Source organism: Amaranthus tricolor, chromosome 12 (assembly GCF_026212465.1).
Source record: "Amaranthus tricolor cultivar Red isolate AtriRed21 chromosome 12, ASM2621246v1, whole genome shotgun sequence".
Lineage (NCBI taxonomy): Eukaryota > Viridiplantae > Streptophyta > Magnoliopsida > Caryophyllales > Amaranthaceae > Amaranthus > Amaranthus tricolor.
This window is the reverse complement of record NC_080058.1, coordinates 5,786,292-5,812,644: the sequence shown is the minus strand read 5'-3', so window position 1 is coordinate 5,812,644 and position 26,353 is coordinate 5,786,292. Positions and strand designations below refer to the sequence as shown.

Here is a 26,353-nt window from a genome sequence, read left to right as displayed (position 1 = left end):
TGGATGTAATGTGGGAGTATTTAAGGTCTTCCTCTATTCCTTCGTTGGAGTTATACGTAGAAGAGGTACCCTCAGAGAATCAAAATGTCAATGTTGTAGCAACAAATGCAGTCTTGAATGTAACTTCTTCTGCTCCTTCTCCTACGCCTTTCTCTACCCATGAAACCCAAAATCCCATTTTTTCATTTTCTTCTTCTCCTTCAAATGAACCCAATCAACTAACTTCAACTTTCAAATGATGATATGATTAACTTAGAAGATACAAATGAGCCTTGGGATGATGTTAATAGTGAGAGTAATGAAATCATAGAAGCTCCTTCTGAGAACGATGTGGGTGTTGATGAGGAGGCTCTAGCTAATGACATGACCTTAGGCAGCATTCCAACAATCATTGCTCCTACACCTTATTCACTAGTTCCCCCTCTAGATGAACACGTTGAGGACAACTCTTGAAGGTCTTGGGCATGTGATACAACCTACACCGATGAAGGAGACTTCAAAAGGGTATGATGTTTGATAACAAGGATGCCTTGTTGGACGCTGTTAGATTGTATCATATTCGTAGGAACGTTGAGTATCGAACTGAGACTTCAAATCAAACTGTGCTTACCTTGAACTGTAAGAGGGGGTGTGTTTGGAGGCTAAGGGCTGGGAAGAGCTTCTATTCATCTACATGGAAAATTGTTGCATATAAAGGGAACCATGGGGGTTGTGTATCTCCCTGAGCGTGTATTGTGCCAATTTGGGATGGTACAGGGCATCTCGCCGCCTTGTGACACAGAGGCGGTGAGCTCCATCACAACTCACGCAAGGGTCGAAAACCCAAAAACTGGCTGGAGATCAACTGGCGACATATCGCTCGTTGGGATCACAGGCTAGAGCTGTTGGCCCAATGTGCACCAATCGATGCTGTAGGCGCACCTACTTCGGCGGATTACATGTCGTGGTTCCTCTCCATCACTCGTCGATGGATGACACCACGAGATATCATCGCAGCCGCCCAATATGCTTCCGCAGCACCGACGATGACACAGTTTGTAAGTATTCTTCCATGTTGATTATTATCCATAGAACTTACATATTATAGATTTCATTAACTCTAAATTGAATGCAGGCACAGGGCATTGCAGCTATCATCAGCTTCAGCCAGGAGGAGCCTGTACGAGAGATTGCCCAAGGCATACTCCAGTTTTAGCACTTCATTCCAGAAGTCGCTGTGCCTGACACCACTATGGACGCTCAGGGGCCATCTCCTCATCGTGCCAACGTTCATCTTGAGGAGGTACACTTAACGTGCCCCAACTATGGTGTCGGATCACAGGGTGCTGGATCATCCCAGTATCAATCACCTCCCCTACCCGAGCGTCATGCGACCGCCTCTTACTATCGTAGGAGGTGTCATAGATCGTCACAATTAGAGAGGATACAGGAGGAGGATTAGCATTAGTATACTGTTTTTATGTATTAAACATTAGTAACGTTTTGTATATATTGAATATTTGTAACATGTGGACTGTTGTGTATATTTTGTAATATATATGTAGATGTGTATATGTTTATCGTATTATCACATGTTTATTATGAATGAAATGATGTTAATTACTCGGAGTTTTCGGTGATGAATCATTCCGCCAAGAATTAAGTATGAATTTAATCAAAATGAAACAGACAATCATATTCAAATAGGAAAAATGCTCTCGAAAATTCAACACAACTTCATTCATGTTCAACGAATCCATATCAAATTACATAGTTCATTCGTTAAGTTAAACCACCGTCGCTAACTAAGATTGCTTCTCAAACTTTCTCATAATCCTTTCTGTCTCTTCTTTCCTATGTGCCATATCATCTATTTGTCTCTTGAGATTAAATACCTCATCTTTAAGCTCTTGTTTTTCTTTTTCAAGCCGTATTATTAAGTCTCTCTACCATTTGGTACCCTCCGGAGCAATCCATCCAAAGTATGTGCAACCTAATCCTTCAACCAAGTAGAAAGGACAAGCAACAAAATCACGGCCAGGATCGATGTCGCTCCAATCTGTATTAATCTCAACTTCATAACCACAATCACAAAGCTCTTCAATAGAATGTTCCTGTGACATCTACGAAACACATATGATATAGTAACATAAGTAAACATTCAAAAATAATATTAACATTTATAAATTGAGAATAATACTAACATAATACTTTATGTTACCTTCAAAATCGATTAACTAGAACAAAAATGATGGAGTTTGGATACAATGAAGTAGAGAAATGATGGAGTTATTTATAGAACATAATAAGAATGACTATTTTCAACTTCATAACGACTATTTTTCAATTTTACAACGGTTAGTTTAAATCATACAAAAAAATCAATAAAAGTCAAACATTTGTTCGCTGTTACCAACTTCGAAAAGCAGCAAACCTGGTCAAACTAGGTCAAGTCTCTGTTAGCTGTTACTAACAGCGAACAAATGTTTAACCTGGTTTGACCAGGTTTGCTACTGTTCGCTGTTAGTAACAGCGACTTTAAACTTGACTAAATTTTTTGACCATTTCTTTTAATTCACTGTTAGTAACAGCGAGTATACACCAAGCTTAGATTTGGAGCCAAAAACGCTTAATTTGGGATAAAAGTTTGAACGAAGCTTGTTTTTTGAATAAAGTTATTAAAAAGTCTTATTTTTTTCAAATTTTCTAATATTGTTATATTTTGATTAAAAGGGTCATTTTGATCTAGTAAAGTAACATCTTAACCTTATTTAGTTTAACAACACAGTTCATAACATCTTAACACGATATAAATTTCATATCTATGTAGAAATACGTAAAACCATTTTTAAAAAACAAAGTGATGAATTTAAATATAAATGATAAACATAGCAAAATGCAATCAAACCTGAAAATTGCAATGGACAAAAGGCATATTTGTCGCTCAATTTGCATCATATTTTATTATTTTTATTCTTTATATTATAATATTATTTTAAAATACCTCAATATCTTAATCCACTATACCGAATTTCTTAATCTATATGCCCAAAATAAAAAGACGATTATAATTTACCATTTTTTTTAATTATATAATTTACCATTATTAAACCTTGAACCTCTGAATAAATAAAAGAAAAGATTAACTAGAATAATCCAACATTTTCATATTACTATATTTATCTCACCTATTGATTAACCATGAATAATCCCAACTTTATGGGGTTGTCTAGAGTAAGCTTGGGTAATTCACCAAAAAAAAGTAAATTAAAAATTAATGTAAAATAAGGGAAAATTTTTGAAAATTTACATAAAAAATTCTGAATAACTAAAAAATCAGAAAATTTTTAAATTTTTTTTTGATATTTTATTTTAATTTATTTTTTTAAAAAATAAACTTGCTATAATTATAAGGGTCATTTTTATCTACTGTTGTAAAATCTTAAAGTCTTAACCTTGTTTAACGATACCATCCATAATATCTTAACGCAAAATTTACCATTATTACTAACAATCAATAATTAAACCTTGAACCACTAAATAAATCACAACAAAAAGGATGGAAGATAGAAAAAGGATGGAAGATAGAATTAGTGAGGAAAAAGGAAATGGGTTGGCAACCGTTACAACTGCCCGTGCGCATCGTATCATCATCTTCTACTCCACCTTCACTTCTATGGCAATGGAATCCTTTCCATTCCAAATTCCATATCTGCAACTCTCTTCCTTTCAATCGCAACCCTAAATATCCAAACAATAATTTCTCTCTTTCCTTCAATCATCTTCTCTCTCGTCGCCGTCGTTCAATTCAGCTCACCGGAGTTGGTGCAGATGGCTCAGACGCGACAACTGCTACAGCTTTTGAAGAAGATGAAGTGGAACCCACTGCTGAAGATCTTGAATACGTTAGCCAAATCAAAAGAGTAATCCTATTTCCCTTTTAATTTTTTATTTTCGATGTTTAAAGTTATATTTCATATTATTGTATGTCTAATTGTTTTTTGGTTTAGGTATTGGAGTTACTGAAGAAGAACAGGGACATGTTATTTGGAGAGGTACTTACGTAATTTTGCTTTATTTCTTGATTCTTACTTAGTTTAATAAATATTTTTGGTTTTGATTAATCTTTAATCACATAATTTACATGAATAAGAAATTCGCTACTCTTCAGATGGTTGTTATTTATACTACTCTATACCTTAATTTTCTTATATTGTAAGTTTGGTGGGTTTATAATTTTGGTATTAGATTGTGGAAAAGTATGACAAAGAAATGGATGAAAGAAATGTGTGGTGAGAGCTACATAATGGTATTGTGTGCATTCAATCCTTAAAACTCCATCTTGATGGGAGTTCAGGTGAGAGCTACTTAATTGTATTGAGATAATGACATATTTTTTCCCTTGTATAGGCAGTCATAGATAAACCTCATCCTTCCCTTGTGCCTTAGTAGAGATATATTAGTAAATGGTGTTGGACATTGATTACATACGTGTTTTCTGGCATCAGCTTGCTTGCAATTAGCGGTAAAACACTATAAAACTATAGAACTTCAAGGACTTCAGAATTCTATATGAAATTTAAGTCCGTGTTTTATTTGCGAAACTCCAAGAAGCTAATCGCACCCATCATTCCGTTGTCACCTTAAGTAGCCTCTCCATGATCCCCTATTTCCATCCCAAGAGCGTATTCCATTATGGGAAATAACTGTCCCTTGAACTGCTGTTCGAACTTGAAGTCTTGAACTAGATACTTGAATCATGTTTGAATATGGTTCATTTCCAGTATAGTGGCCTTGAGGGATAGCAAGGGGAGAGATTTGGTTTAGAAAGAACTTTGATGGACAGTTGAACATTGAAAAACACTTTGCCATGTCTGTTTGGTAAAAATATGTGGGATTTCTTTTGAAAATAATGAAATGATGTAAAATACTACAAAATGGGATATGGTAATTATTTTGTTGATTTTAAACATTGTAAACCTAATTATACTTGTTTGTTATTCTGTTTTCATCTTTGATATGTTTTGTATCTATGTATATACATGTTCTAATTTGAACGCTGAGACATTATCTATATTTTTCATGTCGAAGAGTAGTTTCAGCAACTTGGTGTACTGATGTGTTTCCTGTCTTTCCATTTTGGACTTTTGTTCTAATTTGTCTGTTTGATATGAAATTTAATGCAGTAATTTTTCCTTTTTTGCATTGAAAAGGAAGAATTGTTTGTGTTTCTGACTTTCTGTTGGGTTATGTGTTGCACTCCTTATTTCTTGATCAATGTTTTGGCTAATTTTTGTAGGTGAAGTTGACTATTTCAATCGAGGATGCTAGAGAAGTTGAGCGAAGAAGGTTACTTGGAATTGATGATTCTGATGCACCAACAAGAGAGGATTTGGCTGCTGCTTTAGAAGAAGTAAGTGTGCTCCTTTTATTTTCTTCTCCTATCTTGATATCTTTTCTTTTTCGGGTTATACAGGGCAGCTTCATCCCTATCTCAATTCATTTTAGAATTTCATATGCTTTTGCTAACTGGTTATGCGATTTGGGATGCATTTTTTCTTTTTAAAAATGCTTTTTTTGAATTATATTTAACTGTTAAAGCAATTAAAATTTTTACTGCATTATACTTTGTTGTGGCTTACATCAAACATGTTTTTTCTCCTCTTACCTTGTTTTTGATGGTAAAACAAATTTTCCTGAATTTAACGTTGTATGAATTCCTACTTATGCCTTCATGCGGACTTGCTAAAAATTGGGATTGAGGAAGGTCCATCAATGGGATTAGAAAGGATATGGGTTAGGAGGGTCTTCCATGCAAGCACACATGCTGACATAATTAAGTTATGAAATCATGTTCATTGGCCTGGAATAATCTCTTGAGCTACTGAAATTTGTCACCTTTAATTCTAGTTTATAGCGGCATTGGGATATTAAAATATGTTTAGTTTCTAATTTAGCAATAGTCCCAAGGTTGATTCCTAAGGATGTTTCGAAAGAGCTGGAAATTATTATTCAATAAGCATGTTAAAGGCCATTATTGGATTCATTTTCAATGTCAATGGAGTTATGACTTCATGGCTTCACGGATTTGGTGTGCAATTGAGCTCTAATTGATGTTGTAAGGTGCTATGTTAGTTAGGCTCGTATATCCATGTTGAGAATGGATCCGTGTCCAGTGTTCGGCTATTTAGTGAACAAATCTCTAGATTGTGAACCAAAATGAAGTCTATAATCACCAATTTCCTACTTGTGCCTAAGTGTGAAGGACCCAATACTTGAGGTAAAAACGTCATAGAAGTGCTGAATGGGTTCCTCGATGAGAGTGGGTTTGAATGTACTTGATTAAAATGGATTGCTTTGGACCAGTGAAAGAAACTACTGTAACGGATTAGTAGTTTTCAAATCAAAAAGGAAAATGAACCATGAAACCCAATGGCCTCTACAAGAAGTTGTCCTTTTATATTATTATTTGGTTAATTATATTTCAGTTTTCTTTTGAAAATTTCTTCCTGGGAGAAACCTGAGACAGTAATTCTTATTCTTATAAAAGATTGTGTACGCAAGCATCTGCTTCCATGGAATGGATAGTTGCACCATCGAGCTGAGAAATAGTCTAATATGCAGACTACAGGTAGGTAGTGATCAATGGTAATCTTGCTTATCAGTACCAGATTCTTAAGGAGCTAAAGAAACCTAATTCCCCCTCCCCAACCAGTTCTGTGGAGCATCTTCAGCATTGTTATCCTATAAGTTCATATAACAATGCTAGAGCCTTAATCCAAAAAGTTTGGAGTCAGCTACATGAACCTATGTATTAGTTACAGTAGTTAACTGTAAGGTATGTTATGTTAGTTAGGGAGTAATCATTACTCTGGAAAACACTTTGCTTAAACTTATTAGAAGCATATTGTAGGAACCATATGCCTACTTTAATGAACTTTCAATGCTGTCAGAAGCAGCATAAGGAATTGTTCTGATGCTCCGCAGAGTCCAATACCTTTCCAGCCTAAATATTAGTGCTTGAAAAGTGAGCATCAGTTCCTGAACTTGAGTTTTAGAAATTTGATACTATGCTTACCTAGTGTCCTTAATAGAAGGTGTAACATGCAACTGCATTACTCTACTCCTAAGCCAAACGCTCCAGTGAGACAGCGCTTTCAGATGCCTCAACTCTCAATTAGAGTATCACCAAGATGAATTGTATATTTTATGTTCTCACACTAGATCTGAAAAAGTTGTTCTATGCAAATGATTGAAAAAATTGTTGGATACATGTCTTGTTTCCTTAGACCTATTTTCTTCGAAAAAACAAGAACCTTTTGTTATTGCTGTGGTATGACACTAGTAGGACTTGTAACACAAGTCATCACTCAAGAAATGAACTATACCTACTGTGATTATATCTATACATGATATAGAAGTACGATACAGAAACTACAAACCAAGTATTAGTTTGCTATGATTTGTTTTGATCCTCTTGTTGATACAAAGGAGAAGATGCTTGATATGAAAATCTAATCAGTCTAAAGTAATGAAGAACCAGTGCCTGAATCATCCTGTAAACAGCGGTACCATTTTTCTAATTTGAAAATATTACCATTCACCGGATATTCTTTTATAACTATCAATCTTTGTACTTATTGTTTCGGTGAAATGTGGATGCTCAAGATTTTTCATAGGAGAATATTCAAGTTCAACCATGTCCATGGTTGAACAAATGCTTTTTTATAGAAGATTTTGTGCTCTATGGATGTGATGTTGCCACATTTTTAAGGAATGGCTAATACTTGTCGGTTTTTAGCTTCTTTGAAGTCAGGAGTCAACTTATCGTTTGTATGACAGTCTTTGATGGAATGTATGATGTCATTACAGGTGAACGAGGGAAAAGTTCCACAAAATCGTATTGCCCTACGCATGCTTGCAGAGGAGATGATTAACTGGCCAAATTTGGAGGTAACATTGTCATTTCAAGTTCTTTAAAATTTTGTCCAAGTTTGTAGATCTGGTGAAGTGAAATCACAACTTGCAAGTTATACACAACTGTAAGGTTGCATGTATTGAAAATTTCAACTTCTTCCTAGGTGGGAGCCACTTAATAGAATTGAAGTAATAGAATGTTGTTGCATTACATTGTATGCAAACTTGCTGGGTAGGAGTACCATGCAGGAGATTTCTTTCAGTATAAAAATTGAATCTTCTGATAGTTTACAAAATGTTGGAAGTTTGATTATAAAATATGCTCTCGCTATTTAATATGCATTTACGAGAAATACGACTATGCTTGCACCTGTGAAATGCCTGTTTGTCCCTTATGTTGTCCGCTCGTGTATTTTCCACATCAATCAGAAACATGGAAGATTCAATCCACTGCATGAGCTTGCTGCAAATAGCTTACACTATGAAGTGAAATTAGTACTCGCAAGTTATAGATGACAGTAAGGTTGCGTACATAGGACATCCAACTTCTTTGGTGGGAGTCACTCAATAACATTGAAGTAATGGAATGTTGTTGCATATAGTGTGCAAAGTTGCAGGATAGAAATTACCATATAGGAGATTTCTTTTGGTTAAAAAAATGCAACTTCCTCTAGTTACAAATGCTGGAAGTTTGATTAAAAACATGTACTCGGCTCTCGCTATTTAAAAAGGACAAAATGAATTTACTAGAACTACTCTGACTATGCTTACTTCTGTGAAAAGCCTGTTTGTCCCTTCTACCGTTGTCCGCTCTTGTATCTTCGGGTGCAATCAGAAACATGGAAGATTCAACCCACTGCATGAGCTTGGTGCATATTGCTTACAGTATGAACCACTAAAGAATTAATAGTCCATGGACTAAGCCTTTCTTTAGGAAATTCAACTTTTATGCATGCCATTTGCCGATAGGATACTCTTCCAGTCCACGTTCTGCACAAGGCTCGGCTCATTATTTGTGTATTTAACACTCACTTAAAAACAGGCCAGCATAATGATATTGTTATCTATTTTTTGATGTTGTTTCCCTAAACCAAATGCCCTTTTAAAGGCATCAGCTTTTCATTGAGGTGCACTCTTGGATTTTCTTGGTTACAGGCTGAAGCTCCGAAGAAAACAACAAAAACCAAATCCCTCTATGCAAAAGCAACCGATACTGGCATTGATCCTAAAGTAGCTGCAAAGAGGCTGAGTGTTGACTGGGATTCAGCTGCTGATATTGAGGCAGAAGAAACCAGTGATGAGACTGATGTGCCTCCTGCAGTGGTATGCTGCTTTTACATGTTTTACGAAAATGCTCTAGCGGCATCCTATTCTTGAAGTAAAATGCCTCGTTTCGTAGGGTAGGGTACTTCCGTAAACACTGACAGTTTCGGGTTTTTTTTTTTTGAAATTCAGGGATACGGAGCATTGTACCTCGTCACAGCGTTTCCGGTCATTATTGGGATATCAGTTGTGTTGATATTATTCTACAACTCCCTACAATAGAGGATTTTTGTACATTCATGCTTCTATCCAGAATGTGTTATTAGGATTTACTTGTACCTAATAATGTTTATATTGTAACACTATTAGATTTTTGTTCTTGAGACTAACCTAATTTCTCTGTCCATTATTGTCCTTTCACATCAATGATCAATTGATCATAAATTCATAATCAATCTAATGCACAATATATTTTGATCAATAACTAATTAGTGCCTAAAAAGTGGAATTCAAACATCATTACTTATTATACTTCATCAACAACATGATTGTAATGAACTCATCATCATAAATAGGGTATTTTGTTCATAAAAACTATGATCAGAATGTAAGGAGGGATAGAAAACGACAAACTATACCATAAAGGAGTATGCGGTCAAAGAGTCCGTTGATCGCCATAAAGAAAAGTAAAGTTAGGCAAGCAAAAAAGATATAAGACCAAGTAAAATAAATATTTAGGCTAAAACATGAACAAGGAAATAATGTAATGAACTATAATTAAAAAAATTATCTTGCACCTTAATGTGTAAAAGTGCTCATATTACCAATTAACTAGGCTAAATACAACAAATATAATTTGATGCGCAATTTTTAAGCTTCTTGGTTACTGTTTAAACTAAGATTATCAAAATTAATTAATAATATTAATGCTTAAAATCATACTATTATTTTAATGATTTTATTTAGTATTTAAACTATTAAATTAAATAAATGCTTATTTGGTTTGAATTATTTTGTTAGCGAATGTGCGGCAGCCCTGTTGGGTGTGGAATTGGCAATGAGATTGGGTTACACTAAAGTAAAGCTTGAGGGAGACACTATCAAAACGAGAAAATTTGAAATCTTTAAGTTAAAAAATCAAAAAAATAAACCAAATAATTCAACTTTCAAATTTATTTCAAAAGTAAGCGTGAAATTGTCAAACCTGAAGTTTCGGGCTGTTCGCAGTTAGTAACTGCGAACAGGTCAAAAAAGACAAAAATAGTTGTTCGCAGTTACTAACTGCGAACAGCTATTTGACCTGTTTTTGTGGAGCATGCTGTAACTGCGAACAGGTCAAAACAAGTCAAATAGCTATTTTTGTCTTTTTTGACCTGTTCGCAGTTACTAACTGCGAACAGCCCCAAACCTCAGATTTAGAAATTTCACGCTTACTTTTAGAACAAGTTTAAAAGTTGGATTATTTGATTTATTTTTTTGATTTTTTGACTTAAAGATTTCAAATTTTCTCAAAACGACTAATGATTAGTTTTAAGTCCTTGGGCTTCACAAATAAGTCAATATATATTTTTCTTACTAATATAAAATATGCAAAAATTATAATGAATTTAAAAGTTAGTTTGTATGTGAACGGGGATCAAAAGTTTTTTAAGTTTTAGTTGAATATGGAGTTAAAATTTAAAACCGATAGAAAACAATAGACTCTCACTAAAAACAACAAGAAATTCGATGACATGACATTTATCTAACATTGTAATCAATTTGATTTTGACCTAATTTCAAAATAAATAACCCAAGTCAAATCAAGGAACTAAACTCAAATAAAGATATCGAGCCTTGAATATGTGTTATTAGGTGGTTATGAAAAATTGTGAACAAAATTTTTATTAAACTTTCATTATTATGTGAATGACTGATATATATCATCACTATTTACACTATAAATCATTATATTACTGCCAATTAACCAAACGGGTGGTTAATATTTTTGGCATCCTACGTACTTTCTTTCGTTAGTCGCTCACTCCCATTTTCCTGCATCCGCAAAACCCAAAGGTACGTCCTTGTTCACTTCTTTACCTCTGAATTTGGTTACTGTAATTCTGGTTTCTTATCCTTACTGCATAATTTATCACTCTTTCAATTTGGGTAGTCCAATTTCTGTATATTTCCATGTTTTATTTTCCATCTGCACAGTTTTAGTTTAATTAGAGTGATATTATAAAGCTTAGAATTTTCCCAATTGCACCTAATTTTAAGATTAAAATTTAGAATTGGGTTTTTTCTGTTTTTGATTTTGTTTGATAAAGAACATTTATTAATGTTTGTAATGGCAGATTTGACCTAAAACTTTATATGAAGATGCTGACTTTGTACACTGGTTGTGGCCTATTTGAACAAGCCAAGCTTGCTGAGAGTTTAACCTTTACTCATCACACTAATTTCACCCTTTTCCCAACCCTTGTATATACTAATTTGAATCTCTCAAAACCCAGAAAAAATTGGGGTTTTAATGTCTTTTTCAAGAAAAGTTATAAACATGGTATACAGCAACTAAGCCAGAGGGCACAAATTTCTGAAAGTGCATTTGAGGCCTTGGATAGTGAGTTACAAGATGAGGAGGAGCTTGATGGACCTCAGAGGAGGTTTAGGGAAAAAGGAGAAGATAAAGATTATGATAGAGACCCAGAATTTGCTGAAATTCTTGGAAGTTGTTTAGATGACCCGGATAAAGCTCGCTCCAAAGTAAGATGTATTTCCTAGTTTCCTTTTACGTGCACGGTTTATTGTTCGATTAGTCTATGTTACTTGGACTCATGTACTTGTTTTGGATGGGGTATATGTATGTTGTGAAATGTTTAACTAGGCTAATGTGTGAAAAGTTTCCAAAATGAAAAGCATAAAAGTACATACTCAATTACTCATGTCAGAGAGTTGATCATGTCTCGCGTATACGTAAGGTGGAATGAAAAGTTTGATAAACTTAGTTACTAATCATTTTATAAGAAAGTGATTTTGTGTTTCTCTAGTTGTGAGAAATGTTGTATCTATTGATAAGAAGACATAAGCCGTTTGGCAAAATAACTTATTGCCAATCTAGCTTATTTTGATACAAATGGAGGGTTTGGTGATCAAACCATCCAATACTAGTGTTTGGTAAATTAGCTTGTTGAAACAGCTTATTGTTATGAATAAACTGTTTTTGAACAAGTTGCTCGTCAATACAGTTGGTCAAATCAGTCAATGTAATCGGCTACCAGCTATCAGCTGTTTGCCAAACACCCCCATAGTTTTAGGTTTGTTATGTGATGCAATGTTCTAAGTGATTAAGTGTAATTTCAGATGGAGGAAAGGTTGAGGAAGAAGAGGAACAAGGTACTGCAACCAAAAACGGGTTCTGGCTTACCCATGAAAGTTACATTCAACAAGTAAGTTCAAGCAACTATCATTGCTTGGAAACACCTGCTTTACAACGGTCTTTTGTCATTGATTTTATTCCAATGCATGGACTGTAAAATAATCATTATGTAATCCGTTACGAGTGAGATTTAAAGCGCTTGTCCGGCCTCTGTCTCCCAATTAGAGGTGTTCAAAATAGATCCAATGATCTGAAATTTACCCGACCTTATAACCGAATCCGATTTGACCCGACTTCAAAAATGATTTACAATTATGTAAAAAACAATATGAAAACAAGACCCAATTTCAAACCGACCTGATATACCTCACCCGAAATTAGTCCGATGTCCCGTATGCACACCTCTACTCCCAATGCAGTGAGCCCTCTGTAGCAAATTACAAATGTTTGCCAGTGAGGCAGTGATTAGAGATATGGTTCTGACTTCTGAAATAGGAGTTGAGTTGCTTTTGGCTTTCACTTCACTCGGATCAGGAGGAGTAGTAGGAGAGTTAAGGACTTCCATATGCTATACTTGGTTAGTCTTTTGATGGTTTGCAAGATTATGCAAGTCTTTTGATGGTTTGCAAGATTATGCAATCTAGTCGTATAGACAACTCTTAGTGCTGGATTAGTATTGCTAATCTTGCTTTCCAATTCTCTGCTTTTGAGTCCGGGATTAGCTATTAAGCTTCTGTTCCTACCTGAATTATTTCTTATAAGTGATTAGTTTTAAAATTTATTCATTATTGCTTTTTTGGTGGTTGGCAGATTTGAATTCTCAAATTCTTATATATGGTTTGAATTTTATAATCCTCCCCTGCAGAAAGATGTTACTTTGCTTTGTGATGTAAGTGACCTTCTTGAGAAATCAGTATATGCTGTTTTTTGTACTTGAATGAATCAAAATATCATGGGTGTTGCTCTTGGTTTCTGACAGGTGATTCGGTCATGGCACATCATTGGACGGCTTGGTGGCTGCAACTCACTAAATATGCAGGTAGAAATACATTTCTTCTTAACTGTGATCCAAAAGTGATGTTTGAGATAATATAATACCTTTGCAATTGTAGTTGATGATTTGATTTTATAGTTCATTGTATTCCTCGTTTCATCAATAACCTGATTATACTTCTATACTATGTTACTTGGACTCGTGTACTGATGTCGGATACTAGTACATGTCCAAGTGTTGGATACGTCTAAATATTCAATATTACCCCTAAAATGAAGTGCCTAAGTGCCATACCAATGTCCGAGCGTCAAGGATCGGACAGGCTTATGTGAAGCAAACGAGTAATATAGCTTCTATATGTGATTATGCAACCTCGGAGGTCTACTGTTCTGAGATGCATGGATACACATGCCAATACTGTAAATTATTTAGCTTCCTAAACTTCTGTTGTTCTTGCTCAGCCTGATTCTATGAATGATTGGCTTATGAAAATCCCAATTACAAAATATTGATTCAGAAATCAAGCTCTTAAGAAATTCTTTTTCACATATACATGAACTTTTGTTGTTTCCATGCTAGATGTATTGTTCATCTTTTGGGAGAAACGGGCTTGAAGGTGTTCACTTTGCATATTTACTTTCACATGTTTTTATATCGATTTGAGCGAGCTATTTTTGGAACAGAACTTAACTTTACGAAATTCAACAACAATGAAAAGTCTTAATCCCAAAATATTTGGTCAGCTATATGAACCCAAAAATTAGTTCTTAATTTAATCTGCAATCTGCAGTTACTCTCCTATGAGACGGCCTGCGTGCAACTGGCCAAGCCCAATAATTTTTTAAAAATATTCTGTCATACTAATTTTAATACTTAAAAGGACAATTTCAACACTTAAACAATTTTAAGACTTAAAAGGTCAATTTCAAAGTTTTTAATATTAACTTTAATGTTTAAGTCTTCCTATTTTAAAGTTGAAATGAGAATTTAATGTCCTGCAATTGATCTTTTAAGCCTAAATATTGGTTTTTTAAGTATTGAAATTGACCTTTTAAGTCTTAAAACTGTCAAATTCCATGAATTAAAATGTCAATTTCAAATCCTTGAAATTGGTCTTTTTAAGTTTTTAAACTGGTCTTTTTACTCTTGAAATTGACATTTTAATTTGTGAAATATACAATTGGACCGGCCCAATAAGATGCATCTCACAAGTGAGACAGTCTCACCCTAGTATGTGTGTTTAATCTGCATGTTCAATTCAGTTCAACATGAAGATTAAGCCGTTAGATGCTTCTGTTGTATAAAGCATCCTTTCCGAGGTTTAACGAGAACTAATGAACACTTTAAGTTTAACCCTTTCACGACATCCCTTTTGCACATCATTCAAAGCTAAAGCTTTTCTTTCGTTTGTAGTTATCACAATCTTCATCAGAAAAAAGACCAAGTTATGATGCTATTCAAGGAGCAAATGTTGAACCAACCACATTTTATAACATAGGAGACCTGGAAATTCAAGACAATTTGGCACGGATATGGTAAGGACTTTTGGAATGTGATTATGCTTGATTAGTGCATCAGAATGCAAAACTTTCTAATTCCTCTTTTTTTCTAGGGTTGATATTGGGACTAGTGAATTACTGCTTCTGGATGTCTTACTGAATGCTTTGACACAGATAAGCTCCGAGTAAGTTTTCAATTTCTTATGCTTTCTATACCTTCTTTTCGAAGCTTCTTTTTTTGAGGGTTTAATTTTGTGTTTAGTTGGAGACTTGGAGTACTGAGTGGATATTCTCTATGGTTTCCCGATATAATTTGATGATTGTGATCCATTTGAACATTTAAATGTGTATCTTGGAAGTCTGTGAGGGATAATATTTGTGTGTAAAAGTACAGCAAATGAGAATTCAATAAATAGAAGTGGATAAATGGAAAAAATTAATATATGCAGGTCATTCTCAGCCGAGGGTCTCACTGACTACAATTTCCTTACTTCTGTTGATGATTAGGGTATAGTCTGGTGTCATCCAACTCTCCCCAGACCCTGATAATAGCTTATATGAAAGGGATATACTGGGTATGATGTTGATAATTTGATTCAGAGCGAAGCTTAAAGTTTTTATTTAGATATGTTTTTGTGAGAGGGTTTGGACTCGGACTCAGACCCATCAATTATTTTTTAAATTCAGTTCCAATCCAGATCTGACAATCTCAAAAAATTAGATCCAGACCCTTAAAAAGGGACGAATCCAATAGGGTCCTAGACCCATGACCATCAGTGAGTCACTTTCAGTAGGGTTGTACCTCCTTAGCCCCGTCGTTCTAGGGTGTAATCAAGTATGTAGCATAACATTTTATGGTTGGTGCGCATGTGGGCAGTTTTGTGGGCATAAAACAGGTTGTGTTTGGAGGATCTGAACTCGAGCATTGGAAGGAAAGCTTGACGGTAGAAGATCCTGGCTGCAGTGTACACAAGATTTAAAACACATATTTATCGTATTTCAAAGAGACTCGAAGGAGTTTGATAACAGCTTATCTTATAAGTGAGGGAAGTATAAGCCCATTGCAGTTGGAACTTCGCCATTTGAGTAGGGAGTTCTAGAATTGGATTGGTTAATTCGAAGACTGCATGACATGCTGCGAGCTTGTTTTGACATAAAGCCGGATAACAAAAAAGAAGCTATTGGTATTCTTCTTGATCGCTTAGTTCAGCGTTGATGACTTGATGTACATGAACTATATTATGCGTGCAAGTTCAGTTTTAGTATAATTTTGACATTAAGTTAAATCAAACCAAAATAAATTTGGAGTCTTTTTTTTCAATCCAAGAGATGTATAACGAATATTGCATGTACAAATTTTCTATAATCGTAGCTCGGAACTTGGTTCGTTCTTGCTATGTTTGAAGTCTTTTAACACACAAAAGTCGAAAGTGATAATACTTCTCATTCTTGCTATACTTCAACAAGCCTTGAAACACAAAAGTCGAAAATGAAAAACCTAGTAATAGAAGCTCTTTATTGCTATTAGCCTCTGCACTTAGTTCACAGGTTCAATTTCAAATCATTATATCACACCTTATTGCACTCGCTAACTGCTACTCACTGGACAACCCTTGAGCAACAATCATTGGAAGATTACCTAAATGTCACAAGCCTTCCATTTTTGTGTTCTCAAACTTCCAAGCTGTTTAAAATGTCACAAGACGAACATGACCAAATTCATTCCTAGCAACAACACCCAATCAACTTTTTCACGGCCTTGGAAAAAGAAAGCATCAAAATTGATTTGAACAACCTCTGGGGGAAGAGCAACCCATTCTACTCCCGACCTGGAAATTCTTGGTTTAAAGGGTAACTTAAAACTATAGAGCTACTCTTGTGAAAACCCATCTCAGGTGAGACGACCTCAAAACAAAAAGTTAATGTGTGCTAATTGCACTATTTAACTAATATAGAAAACGCATCTCACATAGATGAATTTGTATCAACCTTTTTTTGCTCTTAAACCAAACCTCATCAATAGACTAAAAGGCCAAAACTGAGAAAGGTGTACAATACATAATTTAACATTTATTCAATGTAATTAGTAATTACTGCTCATAATCAACAATTTCTTCTTCAACATTAACAACCTCTTCATATTCGACTTCCTTGGCCTCATATTCTTCCTCTTCATCACTAACCTCACCATCTCTAAGCTTTTCACGGTCCATTTTTTCATCTTGGTGGTACTTCTTCCATTTGTTAACCCAAGATTCCCATTCTTCCTTCAGCAACCTCCTCTTCTCCCGATCCTGTTCGCTTAATAATAACGACACATCCTGGTCTTCAGCTTCATACTTCTTGCTGTATTTCTTCAAATTCTTTGCAATTTCCTCTTCCTTCTCTGGGCTCAGCAACGATGGAGGTCTGGGGCGCCACAAAAACTGGCAAGGAAAAAAAGCATCAAGATGCTTAGAAATCAATCCAGATACCGAATTGCAAACCCAATAGTTTATCACGAACTGCATACTTGCAACAAAGCACTTGTTGTCTATGCCTAATTTGATACCTTACTAAACAAACTGATTTTCATTATTTTAACCTGATTTTTCATGGTTAAAAGTCAAAACTGATTTCTATTAATTAAGTTCACAAATTAAAATGTGTTCTTGCTGGCTGTCATCTTTTCTACACAAACACAAGGCCTACTGCCTACACATACAAGAATAATCAGACATCACCATCGATTCCACAGAGCCATTACTATAAACTAAGATGCTAATCCGATACTTGTCTGGTTGTCAGTCTTCTTTCTTAACTAACAAGGTTGTCAAGGACCACATAGCATTATGCGAATTACAACACTGATAGACTCAAGTATATACCCATTTCAATTAAAAGAGCTTTTCAGGGAGAGATAAAAGCACAAGCCTTACAAAAACAAGGAACAAACAGAAAAGCATCAAAAGGAATACAGAACAAACAAAGCATCAAACAGAGATGAAAACAAGGAGAAAAGCATCAAATGGGTTAGAAAAGCATTGCGATAGTCCATAAGAAACAACCCCAAGGGCGAACCTAAAAATGGCGTAAAAAGGGAGTACTAATTATTAGAATAAACAGTACAGGAAGATGAAATCATGGAATGCCTGGATTAGGCAGAAAAAATTCGCAAAGAAATTAATTCCCTAAAAAACAGGGGTAAATATTTACTCCATGGTACCCCAAAGTAAATATCTCCCTCTCCATTAATTGTTCAGTCTTCCTCATTTTGTTTGCGCCTTCAGTCAAGGAGGTGTTTTAGATCTTTCCTTGGTGCGCCTCGCGCCTAGGGGCATCTCAGACGTGCTTTTTACAACAAAGTCCAAACCTCAATTTGAATAATCCAATCCAATCCAATTCAAACCAAACCAATGTTTAAACTTTTCAGACCAATCCAAACCAAAATTTGAACTAAAAAACAAATATAAACTGCAAATCAAATTAGGAAACAAAAATAGTACCTAAAAAAAAATTCATAGTAGCAAAAGTGAACGTGATGATAGGAACTTTAGTCCTTGAATAAGGTTTTCGCATAGCCCACTAAAGTATTCACATTTGCACATGAGGTGCAAGGTGTTTTTACTCAACTCATAGTTTAAAAAATAGTGCAAAAATGCAACAACAATCACAATCATGGTAATGGGTAATGGGTAATGGGAGTGATGTGGTTATAATAAGTAACGCTTAAATATTTGTCAAAAGCATGAGCTACAATGACACTGCCAAAAAACTCGAGTTTTTTTACTCTTTTACAACCTAAGGGCATAAACCTAATCCAAACCAATTAATTTTCGATCCAACCTATATTTTTTATACGGTTAGCATTTTTATCCGAATAACTTTCACCCTTAGGCCTTAACCCTATGGTTGTACTAGAGTCTAGAAGAGAAAAAGGTAAGAGATAGCAATTAGAAAGATTATTTGTCTTTAATTTACAATGCCAGCATTTACCAAATCATTTAGAAAGTAAAATTTATCCTCTTATCAATCATCTTGTAAATATTATCCCTAACTATTTATCCGTAAGTATTTCAACAATGCAACATTACTAAACTTTTTGTGCTTTAACTATTACTACACTTATTCTCCTGTACTTAACAAGTTCAACAAAATTGCCTCTAGTAAAACAAAGTAACATCAAGTGCTACAGTCAGATTTACAGAAACCAATAATCCTTACCTGGAAGAAATGGTCCTTTAGTATTCTGTATAGTAACTTCCCATTGAAAGACCAGATGTTGAACCCATTCTCCATCTCATGGACTGATGTGACAACAGTTGCAACATACCTGAAGTGAAGACAGCAAAGAAAAAGACTCAAGATTTTTCAATCAATGAAAGTTACTGTAAAAAATAACGAGCAGCCAACGACAAGAAACATGATTAGTTAAAAATACAATTACAAAATATCAAAGTAGAAGACCATTACCTCCCGGTAGGATCCCACTCAACGTCAGTACACATAAAATGCTCAGTTGTTGCCATTGTTTCAAGATCATCAACATTAAAAAATTCAAGCTGCCCATTAAACCCCTTCAATCCAGCTAATAAAATAAACCGACCACCAGGAGACCAGTATAGAGCATTTGCTTGCTTGCTTTTTAGAGTTGTAAGCTTAGAAACTCGGCTTGTGTGGTGAGCAGTTTTCATCGAATAAAAACTTACATCAGGCCTTGGGTTGTCACCATGGATAACAGCAAATCTATGGCCCTTAGGCTCCCATGCAAACGCAATGATTTTATCATTCTTATTTTCAAGCTCCAAGACCTCAATGGGTATGTCACGCTCCTTGATTCGGAAAAGTTCAAAGCCTGTATATGTGCTTTTCTTGGTTTTTGTATACCTGTCAACTTTAACAGCAAGGTACTCTCCATTGCTTTGCCAATACATTTTGCAATCACTGACACTGAACAGATTCTTCTGCCTGATCTCAACTTTGCTAGGGATCTGATAGAGACTCACCTGAAGCAAACAAAATCATAACTAAATGTTGATTCAGCAACAGGATATTCTACTTGGAAGCATCTAAATGCTCGTATAGATAAACCAAAGGCGGAAGGCTATGAGAGGTGGAAAAAAACTGGACTAACCTTGGCTGGTTGGTTACCAAGTTCTGGAACAAAAAGTGCTAATATAGAATCAGTAGGAGACCAACTAAAGTCCATTACATTTTCCACTTTAATCGACTTTTTGTCTATAAGACTAAAAGTCTCAGTCTCATACACATACACAGTGTTCTTTCCAATTCTTGCAAAATATTGGTCATCCTTTCCACCAGCCCATCTGCACACAAACACGAAACAAGATATCCATTAGGAAGCTTACTAAACATGGGACACTAGTTCCACATTGACCTAGAAAATCATTTACTTGAAGATTGGCCAATTGACCCCGGTCAGACCACCAGTTCCGCCAACTGCAAATTCATCAGCACTCCCTTTAAAATCTCTCCTAACTTTTCCAGTCCTTACATCAAAGATGTTTATAACAACCCTCTATAATAAACACAAACATATTGTCAGCGAAATTCATAAATTTTATAAAGCAAAGCATGTGATTACATTTAAGAAATCATGCATGCGATTGTGAAAAAGCAAAAGTCCTACATGAGTGTCACGAGGATTGCTTGGTTCATGGCTGCTGTAAGTAACAAGATAGTTCTCTCCAGGAGAAAAGTCAATGAACTTGACCTAATTGACACCATCAAAAATAAGTAAGAAATAAGAACATAGATCAAATCGATGGTAAGAACACGACAAAAGGTGAAAACAAACCATAGGATGAGCATAACGCTGTAAGCGATTAAAAGCAGAGGCCCCACCCCAGACAGCAGCACCTTGGCGATGGACTGTAGCTAGGTAAGTGCCCAAAGGTGACCATTGGACAAAGCTTTCTGTCCAGGACTGCAAATATTAAGAAAAATAATTAATAAATATACCAAATAACAAAAAGGACAATATAGAGTACAACAAGATCGAAACAACTTCTAGCACATGTAAGAAAACAACTCAAAGACACAGTTTTTATAGACATCTGCAGCATGTATAAATGGAAACAATAGGAAACAGATTAGAGCACTAACAGAACGTTTGTAAACAGGATCAGGCTTCATCTGTCTAGCATCATTCCAGAGAACCTCAGTATCATGGCCAGCACGAATGACAAACTGATCTCGAGCTTTTGCATCAGTTAGCCACTGTTGTAGATTTTCCTACAAAATCAAAGAATATTATTTTTATTGGCAAGCAAAAAAAGAGATGCTGACACCCACATTCATAGGCACACTTGTTTGTTCAAACATCAAAGAACTGAATGGGGATGAAGAGAAAATTACACTTCAACTGCAAATAACAAATCCATTTCACCAACCTTTTTTCCACTTCAGTAAAAATGATAACTCTTTCCCAAAACAAACACCATTCAACAAACAACTGAGGGTTGCCAACTAGTTTCTCTCAATCCTAAGTTTAATACAACCACAGTCCCCGTGTATGAGTACACTATTATGATGTTCCAACTCATCATGTCAAACAGTAGGAAAACACGCACCAAGCATCTCAATGGGGCCTTAACTCCAAGACTTTTGGCGCCAAGGTGCACCTTGCCCCTTTTAAAAATAAGAGTAAACCCTGAAACTATTATCAAAAAACACAAGGGAATGCAAACTTATAAATCCCAATTTCCCTATAAATTTTAATATAATGTCCCGTCCAAATTGAAAGCAGTAATACACAAGATGCTACAGGCAAATACAAAATTCATAAGCAAAACAATCATTTCAACATAAAATTTGAATCTTACTATACAAAAAACTTAAATAACAGGGAATTCAATTGCCGAATAATCAACATATAAGCTCCAGTCATCTAAATGATTGAAAACCTAATAAGAGCTCACGAAAAATAAAAATTACCCCAGGAGCATACGGCTTTGTTTCCGGTGGAGCCCATTCATCAGGAACTTTCATAAACTTCTCAATATCATCAAATAAATTCACAGCAAATATATGTGACTTATCCAACTTATACCCGTGAGTTTTATCCTTAGCGAGCTCAGCTTCCTACAACACAAATCCAAGAAAAAAAAGTAAGTCCAATTAACAACGAATGAACCAACAATAATAATAACATGAAAATCATTAGCAAAAAATCGATAGATAACCTGAGGAGTATTATACTCGATGAAGCAATAACCAAGAGTTTTTCCGGTAGAAGAATCAACGGGCATCCAAAAACCATCCTCCTTGATGACACCAATTTGACTATAAATCTTGCGAATAACACTTTCAAGTTTCTCAAATTTCTCTTTTGGAACTTGTGGAAGACGATCCACCACAATTATATTCGCAAAACCTTGGTCAAATTCCAAATTTTCATCTACCCTAAGATCATCATCATCACTGCATTAAAATGAAGAGTATAAAATTGTCAATTCCAATTCCGAACTGATAGATTGAAAAAAAAAAAAAGAACTATTGGAGTTTAAATTGAACCTAAGGATGCCCAAATCTTCGCCAGGAGGAAGATGTATGGAATCCAAATCAACCTCCGACAGATTGACCCCAATTCGCGCCGCCCTTGCTTCAATGTCACCCGTCATGGCGTACAAAGATGCCCTAATTTTTATAGCTGCAACTTACAATTGCAAATGTATTCAGAAAATAAGTGGATTGATTAAAATTATATGGTTAAGATTTGATGAGAGAAAGTAAAAAATATGTGTCAACAAACAAAAATTAAAGTAAATAATGGGAATTTAACGGGCACTTAATGGGTCTAACACATGGAACAAGAAGAACAAACCCTAATCTAAAAAAAGAAAACAAACGCAGATCTGTGGCGTCTCGTGAGGGCTAACCAGTTGATTGAGGGCTGAGTGACTGAGTGACCGAGGAAGAAGAACAGGGGAGGATTGACGGCTGAGTGACTGAGGATTAAGGAAGAGCTGAAGAAGATGAAGAGAAGTGAGTGAGTGGAGGCGTGAATGCGAAATTAGGGAAGAAATGAAGAAATGAAGTTTAGTTTTAGGGTTAGCATATTTTTAAGTATATACTTTCTACCTCCACTCCAATGTCCTTTTTTTTCACGCTATTTAATACAATTATTTAATATTTAATATTTCTTATTATACATAATAAAATATTATAAAAAGTAAATATTATAAACGGTGGATTTCAAAAGAGGGTGAGGGTGAGGGTGAGGGTGGGTAAGTATTCAGAATATGATGAATAAGGGTGGGTAAATGGATGAGGTTATAAAAATAGAGTGGGATTTTAGAGTTATTAAACGACGATGTAGATTCATTTTAGTTAGTTTGGAGAGTAAAATTAGTTGGAAAACATATATATAAATATGGTGGGAGTTAAAATGAGGTATAAAGTAGGTAGGGATAATGTAGATATTTATATAGTTGTTTTATTGCTAAAATATAAATATAGCAAGTAATATGGAATTATCGAATATGGGAAATATATCAAGTAATATGAAACAGAAAAAGTATGAAAAATTACCTAGAATAATCCAACTTTTTATTGATTATTCTATACTAATCTCAACTTATGATTAACCATGAATTATTTTAATTTTAGAATCACCTACCCAAGAACATTGTTGCTCAAATAATTACCGATTTTTGCAGGTTAATTGCTAAAATAAAAAAAATCAAAAAATTAAAAATTAAAAAATTTAAAGTTAATATTAAAAAATAAACATCGTTGATTTGTCTTTTTTATTTTTTTATTTTTTTAATTTAATTTTGTATTTATGTTTTAATTTTTTTTATACAAAATGACTTATTGTATAGGTAAAAACTTACATTGGTGTATTGACGTATTGTTAACAAGCACCCCTTATAATTTGAAGTATTCATGTTAATCAAAAGTTAGAATTCGAATTACTGTAGAAAAATCAGTAAAAATTGGATTATTCTGAATAATATTTCAAAAAAAATTGACTATTTGAAAGATGTCCGGGTTTACGGGGTGAATGTACGGTCTGGCTCTAGAGGTTGGGTTAGGGTCCAAGGGTTTGGACTCATACCCAGACCCAATTATCATTTTTGAGATTCAAATCCGTTCTTAATTCGATAGATCTAAAAAAAAGATCCATACTCTTAAAAAAGAGGCAGTTCGGAGCAGGTACAATTGGTTATTGACCATGAACATCTCTCGTCATAACTCTTTAAAAATGACATTTGTTATCTTCCAATACTTTTAATAATTAGATTTTAAATTAAATCTTAAATTAATGGCTGAGATTCAAACAAACAAAATGATTTCTAAAAAATTAATTAAAGATCTTAAAATAATGGTTAACATTAAAACAAAAAATAATAAAATCTTTTGATTAATTTTTTTAAAAACCTTAGAAAATAAACAAAAACAAAAAACAAATTAACTGTTTTTGTACTTTAAATTTAGTGTTAGATTAGTATCAAAACCAAAAAAAAAAAAAAAAATATCCAAAACAAAAGTGAACAATAAAAGATTGAATTTTTTTAACTTTAATTAGATTTATTCAGCTATATATGGCATTGGTTGATATTCAAATTAATTTGTCATATTTTGTCTGCTAATTCTTAATTTTTCTCCAGTATTAATTATTTGTTTGATTTTTCTATAGTTATTCATTGAAAATAAGGCTAATTTTTTGTATTGAATCGTATGGAATCGTTTTTGATTCATATTTACAAAAATTAATTCTTTCTGAAAAATTGATTATAGATCTTAATATTGTGTTTGTATAGCAAATTATGAGACAAAACAAAGATGTCGTATTAAACAGTGCACTTTGTTTTCCTTCAAATCTTTATACTTTAGATTGTATTCTTCTAAAAATTTATTCATGTTTTCCTTCTAAAACCCCCTTCAAATCTATGTCTTTCATTTTTGTTATTCAAACAATAGATAATTAATGGTTAATATTAAAATAAAGAATAAATAAAATGTTTAGATTCTATGTATTCTAAAATCTTGATAAATAACCAAAAAATAACAAAAGAAAATAAAAATAGTAAATTTTATAAAATATAACTAGTTATATACTTTTGAATTATAATATGATTAAATTTAGATTAGTTTTAAAAATAGAAAAGATAACAAATTTTTTTAAAAAATTAAAAAACATTGATTGATTTTTTCTTTATTTTTAGTTATATTTATTTAGCATATGGATTGACTAAATATTTAAATTATTTTTTAGCTTTTATTTCATAATTTGTCTCTTAATTCTATATTTTTTTCTACAATATTATTTCCTTCTCTAAACTTTGCTATTTTTATTCTCAATAAAAACGCTCATCATTTGTGTTGATTCATATGAAATTGTTTTTTTTTTCTACTTTGTCTCTTAAATATTTAAATTAAGTTTTGAGATTAAAATAAAAATTAATTTTTTCTGCAAGATTAAGTAAAGATCTTATATTTATAGCTCACATTAATAAAATTTTCTTGTAAGAGATCATCTTTCATTAAAACAACCTTAAAATAAGAAGTCTATATGCAAATAATTTGTATTAGTTGGGCTCCTCAAGTCACAACCCATTTATGAGTGTATGAGATGCATCTTACAGTTAAACTATCGCATACAGTAATTTATATATATTAATATAAAAAATAATTTAATATTTTAGATTAATTTCATAAAAACCTCTAAAATTTTTTTTTTTAAAAGTAGATGAGAACTTTACAAAATATAGCAAAATTTATCTTGTTTCTTCAGTTTGTCAAGTTGTCCATAGTATCTTAACTAGCTTAATTTTCTGGTTTTGCGTACGTTTCGTTTGATATCAAAGATTTTTGTTGGTTTCTCTTTAAAGGTAAGCATTTCATCCAATTCAATGGTTTCTGGTTTGAATGGCATATGTAAAGTTGTGGACGTGGGGTTGAATAACATATGTAAAGATATGGACGTATGGATGAATGACATACGTAAGGTTATGGACATACTCATATCATACAATTTAATAATAATGCTATAAAATTCTACGTGACATTCTCGTAGAGCCCATTAGATGAAATGATTTTATTAGTTGATTTTGGCTTATATGGCTAATAAAATTAACCAACATGTCATTTATAGTCATTATAAAAATTAATTAATTTGAGCAACTTATCATTTTTCAAAACAAATTGAATTGAATGATTCTTGCTTAGAATGAGTTATATAAAATAAATATTGATTGAAATTTATTACACCATAAATTTACCATCTCTATAAACAAAATAATTTGAATATTTTTATAAAACTAATTAGCTAAAAATTTTTGCTGCATAAAATGATATAAACAATGTCATATATATATATATATATATATTGATTAT

At 33.7% G+C, this 26,353-nt stretch overlaps 3 protein-coding genes across 5 annotated transcripts; 2 read left to right on the top strand and 1 right to left on the bottom strand.

Annotated features, from left to right (window-relative positions):
• The first annotated feature begins 3,541 nt into the window (after positions 1-3,541).
• Positions 3,542-9,565, top strand: LOC130828320 (ycf3-interacting protein 1, chloroplastic). The gene is made up of 6 exons (XM_057694242.1): positions 3,542-3,902; positions 3,990-4,034; positions 5,279-5,392; positions 7,852-7,932; positions 9,052-9,219; positions 9,352-9,565. The coding sequence occupies exons 1-6, from the start codon at positions 3,588-3,590 to the stop codon at positions 9,439-9,441; spliced, it is 813 nt and encodes a 270-aa protein (XP_057550225.1). The 5' UTR covers positions 3,542-3,587; the 3' UTR covers positions 9,442-9,565.
• A 1,561-nt stretch (positions 9,566-11,126) lies between these two features.
• On the top strand, positions 11,127-16,410 carry LOC130828319 (uncharacterized). The gene is made up of 8 exons (XM_057694240.1): positions 11,127-11,214; positions 11,496-11,904; positions 12,502-12,587; positions 13,328-13,406; positions 13,497-13,556; positions 14,925-15,046; positions 15,124-15,195; positions 15,888-16,410. The coding sequence occupies exons 2-8, from the start codon at positions 11,515-11,517 to the stop codon at positions 15,988-15,990; spliced, it is 912 nt and encodes a 303-aa protein (XP_057550223.1). The 5' UTR covers positions 11,127-11,214; positions 11,496-11,514; the 3' UTR covers positions 15,991-16,410.
• A 578-nt stretch (positions 16,411-16,988) lies between these two features.
• Positions 16,989-23,077, bottom strand: LOC130828318 (eukaryotic translation initiation factor 3 subunit B-like). 3 transcript variants are annotated; one of them, XM_057694239.1, is made up of 12 exons: positions 22,836-23,077; positions 22,526-22,661; positions 22,195-22,432; positions 21,947-22,093; positions 21,116-21,244; positions 20,808-20,936; positions 20,640-20,723; positions 20,404-20,528; positions 20,124-20,316; positions 19,463-19,995; positions 19,214-19,322; positions 16,989-17,436 (listed from the first exon to the last, which is right to left on the bottom strand). In XM_057694239.1, exons 2-12 carry the CDS (start codon positions 22,630-22,632, stop codon positions 17,101-17,103), a joined length of 2,130 nt encoding a protein of 709 aa, XP_057550222.1. In that variant the 5' UTR covers positions 22,633-22,661; positions 22,836-23,077; the 3' UTR covers positions 16,989-17,100. The 3 variants fall into 3 exon arrangements, with proteins under 3 accessions (XP_057550222.1, XP_057550220.1, XP_057550221.1); XM_057694237.1 differs by having other exon boundaries at positions 22,891-23,077; XM_057694238.1 differs by having other exon boundaries at positions 22,526-22,667; positions 22,891-23,059.
• Positions 23,078-26,353: the final 3,276 nt, after the last annotated feature.